General features: G+C 63.2%; 1 protein-coding gene across 1 annotated transcript in view; it reads right to left on the reverse strand.

Moving 5' to 3' along the window:
• Positions 1–323: 323 nt before the first annotated feature.
• Positions 324–1,033, reverse strand: part of LOC121351028 (plasma membrane calcium-transporting ATPase 3-like) — a gene marked incomplete at both ends in the record, with an annotated part of 4,201 nt that continues 3,491 nt past the window's right edge. Inside the window, one exon of the mRNA XM_041462865.1 lies at positions 324–538. Within this exon, the coding sequence (XP_041318799.1) occupies positions 324–538 (215 nt within the window). The remainder of the gene's footprint in view (positions 539–1,033) is intronic.

Here is a 1,033-nt window from a genome sequence, read left to right on the forward strand (position 1 = left end):
AGGGACAGATGGACATGGAGGGACAAATGGACACGGATGGACAAAGGGACACGGATGGACAGATGGACACGGATGGACAGATGGACACGGAGGGACAAAGGGACACGGAGGGACAAAGGGACATGGAGGGACAGATGGACACGGAGGGACAAAGGGACACGGAGGGACAAAGACACACGGAGGGACAGATGGACACGGAAGGACAAAGGGACACGGAGGGACAGCCAGCCAGCTGGACACAAACGGGCGGGACGATGGACAAACGGACGCGGACGGGCGGACGGACAAAGGGAGGCACAGACCCCCCTCCCCGTGCCCCCCACCTTGACGGAGTAGGCCAGCGAGATGGTGACGGCCAGCGGGAGCCCCTCGGGGACGGCCACCACCAGCACGGTGACGCCGATGATGAAGAACTTGACCCAGTACTGGACGTAGACCGGGGCGCACTCGGCCAGCCAGGGCCGGCCCTGCACCACGAAGGTCTCGATGACGAAGTAGAGCACGAGGATGATGACGGTGATGGCCGACATGGCCAGGCCTGCGCGGGGACACCCGCAGGACGCGTCCCCAGAGGTGGCCGTGGCGCTGTCGCCCCGTTTGGGGACGGCAAGGCCTCCGGTGTGTGCGGTCACTTGGGTCAGTTCGGTCGGATTTGGCCTTCTTGGGGGTACCCTGTGTGCTTGTCCCCACCTGTGTCCTTGTCCCCACCTGTGTGCTTGTCCCCACCCGTGTCCTTGTCCCCACCCTGTGCCTGATGTCCTCACCCTGTGTCCTTGTCCCCACCCCGCGTCCTTGTCCTCACCCTGTGTGCTTGTCCCCAACCTGTGCCTGATGTCCCCACTCTGTGTCCTTGTCCCCACTCTGTGTCCTTGTCCCCAACCTGTGCCTGATGTCCCCACCCTGTGTCCTTGTCCCCACTCTGTGTCCTTGTCCTCAACCTGTGTGCTTGTCCCCACTCTGTGTCCTTGCCCCCACTCTGTGTCCTTGTCCCCACCCTGTGTGCTTGTCCCCAACCTGTGCCTGATGTCCCCAC

The sequence above is a fragment of the Pyrgilauda ruficollis genome, unplaced genomic scaffold (genome assembly GCF_017590135.1).
Source record: "Pyrgilauda ruficollis isolate IOZ18807 unplaced genomic scaffold, ASM1759013v1 scaffold1604, whole genome shotgun sequence".
In the NCBI taxonomy this organism is placed as follows: domain Eukaryota; kingdom Metazoa; phylum Chordata; class Aves; order Passeriformes; family Passeridae; genus Pyrgilauda; species Pyrgilauda ruficollis.